This window comes from Heliangelus exortis, chromosome 3, assembly GCF_036169615.1.
Source record: "Heliangelus exortis chromosome 3, bHelExo1.hap1, whole genome shotgun sequence".
Lineage (NCBI taxonomy): Eukaryota > Metazoa > Chordata > Aves > Apodiformes > Trochilidae > Heliangelus > Heliangelus exortis.
In genome coordinates this window covers 1,537,441-1,541,446 of record NC_092424.1, presented here as the reverse complement: position 1 = coordinate 1,541,446, position 4,006 = coordinate 1,537,441, and the positions used below count along the sequence as shown (strand labels likewise).

Genomic DNA, 4,006 nt, shown 5'->3' with positions numbered 1-4,006 from the left:
TGTTTGCAGCATGTCCACAATATTTGCATAAGGAGATTCAACCATAACAATGTCTTTAGGAAGTCATTTCAAGGTCATTTTCTGTACCTGCCACCCAATGTTTGCATTTCTGTTCCTTCCTCATTCATCCCCTCCCATGGCTGTGTCTGGATGCTGCTGCTTTCATCTCTGTAGCATGAAAATCATCTTCATCTCCCTGCTTTGGCTCTCATCCATGCACTGTTGATTTCAAATAATCCCACTGCTGCCAAGGCCTCACTTATTCCCACTCTAGCTCACATCATCATGAACTATTTCTATTTGCATCATGCCAAGAGGAGAGACCATCCTGTGCTGCCTGCCCTACAAACATCCCAAAACTTCAGGTAAGGACTCCAGGACTGCCCCTGCCCCGTGCCATCCTTCAGCCTCTTTTAATCTGCTTGGCCCAGAGGAACCCATTTATTCCTTTGACTGTTTTGTCCACTTTTGTCCTTGCAGATGAAGCAGTGTCACCACTCGGGGTGGTTAAACCAAACCTCTCCCAACTCAGTCTCTCCCAGATGAAGATAAATGGCCGGAGCTTGCTGGAAAACCACTTATTAAATTATTAGATTATTAAATTATTAAACTTTATTTTCATTCAAGAAAAAAAAATGCCAGTTATGCCACATACCACTCTGTGATCTGGCATGATCTTCTTGACATCTCCATTGAAGAAGCTGATTGTGGTCACTCTGCTGTCAGCACTGATCTCCTTTGTGGTCCCGTTGCGGAACGTGACGATTCGGCGCCCGTCACTCAGCACCTCTTCTACCTTCAGGCACAGAGCACCAGATGTAAATGGGGTTTAAAGAAATGGATGCACTGCCTGACAATTAAATGGGAGCTAGAAATCAGTCCCAGGAGAACCTTGGTTGGAAAAGACCTTCGGGATCATCCAGGGCAGCTATCAAGGCAAGCTACCTATCAAGGGCAAGCTATTTTGTATTTCAAAAGCTGCATTCTGCACAAAGAAATTGCTCAGCAGGTTCTGCTGTGTGGTTCTGCAGAACCACCTGGTTCTGCAGGGTGGGAGCTGAACTGATGGAGGCAGCTGGGGTCTCATCCCTGGAGATGTTCAGGATGAGGCCTGAGGAGGCTCTGAGCACCCTGATCTAATGAGGGTGTCCCTGACACTGCAGGGGTTGGACTGGGTGACCTGGAGAGGTCCCTTCCCACCCAGATTATTCTGGGATTCTACAAACCTGAATAATTAACAGAGGCTGCTGACATGCTAATGAGCAGTTGGTTCCAAGGAACAGAAGCCTCAAATGTGGCTGCATGCAGAGAGCTGCAAAATTGCTGAAGATTTTTTAACAACAGGAGGCAATAATGTCATCAGCTTGCCATTCCATGTGGTCAAAGAAATCTTCATACCTATCATAGCCTCTGCTTAATCAACTTTCCTGGAATCCCTGGGTTCTGTCCAGAATGGATCAGCTCCCATAAGAAAGTTCCTTTGCTGAAGTCCAAGAAAGAACACAACCAGAAGGTGCACTACAGCTCTGCCATGTGGGTCTAATTTTACCAGACTCTCAAAAAATATGCTTGGGGGAAGAGAAATGCAGTGTTTTCCCAGACAGGCATTGTAACCATTGCTGAGGGCAAGATTATAGGTTTTTTAGAAATTAGAAAATTTGTTCCAAAATTACTAGCTAGTAGTGGAAAGATGTCTTAAGACAACAGGTATTGCTACAAGAAGGTTCACATAGTTTAAATGAGCATTAATATCTTTCTGAAGGCATCAATCCCATTTTGACCTCCCTCTCTGGTTGCACAAGAAAGTCCAGCCCACCACTCAATTTTATGAATAAAATCCAGTGGTAAAAAATGTTGAGTGAACTTATTTTTTTCCACAGTTAAGCCCTGTTGAGGATCAAAGCAACAGATATTATATTTTCTAGTTCTGAGAGGAAATTGTGATTGGTAGAAGTTTTCACAGAGCCCATCTCAGCTTCAGCTATGAAGAAACTGGCATCTCAAGCCAATATTCCCTGGACAAAGGGAAATATTCCCTGGACACTGGGAAAGGCCTGACTGCTCCTTGGAACTCTCTGGGTAAGGTGAGAAGAGAAGCCCAGAGCTGGACACAGAACCTGAATTCACTGTCTTAACTTCATTTAGCCAAAAACCTTACCCAGAATTGACAACTGGACTCAGTCACTATCAAGGAGATGTTTTTAACAGCATAAATCTTGCTCACCTTGCAGACAACCTTTCCCACCAGCAATGCCCCAAACTTCCAGTGCAGAAGTTGGCATCATCTACAGAATGATCCTTTCCAGATCATTCCTGAGGTGCTGTGCAGGAAAGGTGAGGTGGACACTCAGGAAGGAATTCCCCAGTTTGGTGGCAAGGAGGGGAGTGACAGAGCCCCAAGAAGTGCCCACTCAGCCCCCCCTGGAAGAAAGGGCTCCACAAAAAAAAGGGGTAACCCAGCTGGCAAGCTGAGCTCTGGGTCTCATGGCCAGGGGCAGCTGGAAGGAGTCTCAAGATGCAACTGGGGAGGTACTGGGGGATCTGCCAGAGCAAATTGGGGAAGTGCTGAGGGATCTGCCAGAGCAAACTGGGGAAGCACTGAGAGATCTGCCAGAGCAAACTGGGAAGGCACTGAGGGATCTGCCAGAGCAAACTGGGGAAGCACTGAGGGATCTGCCAGAGCAAACTGGGGAAGCACTGAGGGATCTGCCAGAGCAAACTGGGGAAGCACTGAGGGATCTGCCAGAGCAAACTGGGGAAGCACTGAGAGATCTGCCAGAGCAAACTGGGGAGGCACTGGGGGATCTGCCAGAGCAAACTGGGGAAGCACTGAGAGATCTGCCAGAGCAAACTGGGGAGGCACTGGGGGATCTGCCAGAGCAAACTGGGGAAGCACCAAGGGATCTGCCAGAGCAAACTGGGCAGGGTGCACCCAGCACAGCTCTGCTGGTGCCCTGTGAGGTCTCTAACCAAAGATTCCTCCTCCCACAAGTGGTGTCCAGCTGGCACAGCTCACATTTCCATTTCAGATTCTAAGCACATCATTCCTCCCCCCCCAAGGGAGGGATCTGAAAGAAAAAGGACTTGGTCATAGAGCAAATAGGAGATTAGGAAATAATGTGGTTACTTGATTTCCAGCCCATCAGCTGCACATATTTCCTGTTATTTATGGTATGGACTTTACACCTCAGCTCTCCTTTAAGGAATGGATACTTAATTGGAGACATAATTGTCTCTGAATACCTGAAGCAGTGATTCTCATCTGCCCTGCAGCCCTATTAGTGATCTCTTCAAGTATTTTTGCATGCTGTTAAATCTCACCTTTCCATCAGGATACTCTATTTTTTCCTGCACCTCTTCCTCACTCTTCCTTCTTTCTTGATGTAAGACTGTTCTTCTGGATAATATGGATTTTGGAGGCTGTATCATGAAGACATCAAAGTCAGTGTTACATAAACAGAAACTTTTTAAACTTAATCAGCTGGGCAAGAAACACATTGCCTCACACACACACAGAGAGGAAAGCTGCCCTTCTTTCTGGTGTTGTTTTCCATTCCTAATGAATTTGGATCTTTCAGGCATAACTAGAAAAGTTACATGGTAACTCCAATATACTGCAGCTGGCAAAGCAGGGGATTATATAGAGAAAGCCCAAAAAAGAGGGGACAAGAGTGCACTGGAGTAAATGCAGACAACACAAGAACAAAACCAGAACTATCTCTGAATTTTGGGCTACTGATTTGCAAGGAAATGCACCTGAGTTAGATCCACTCTTCCAAAACAACTTGGCTTGTAAGTAGTGCTAACTATATAGCTAAGGGCTACCCAGGGTGTCACACATCCAATTTACCACTACTCTGCACTGTCTGACAGCATGGAGGAACTTTAAATTAATTGCCATCAGGCAGATAGCATCCAGCTACTAACTAATGTTAATTACAGCTTGAAGATGTGGTCTCTTTTGGACTGGGGGATCAATTGTAGTGCTCTCAGCAAAGCAATGAGG

At 45.9% G+C, this 4,006-nt stretch overlaps 1 protein-coding gene across 1 annotated transcript in view; it reads right to left on the bottom strand.

The window, feature by feature from the left end:
- The window catches only part of LOC139793913 (centrosomal P4.1-associated protein-like), a 28,263-nt gene that overhangs the window by 2,351 nt on the left and 21,906 nt on the right, over positions 1 to 4,006 (bottom strand). The window contains 2 exon segments of the mRNA XM_071738831.1: positions 656 to 796; positions 3,322 to 3,420. Coding sequence (XP_071594932.1) covers positions 656 to 796; positions 3,322 to 3,420 — 240 coding nt within the window.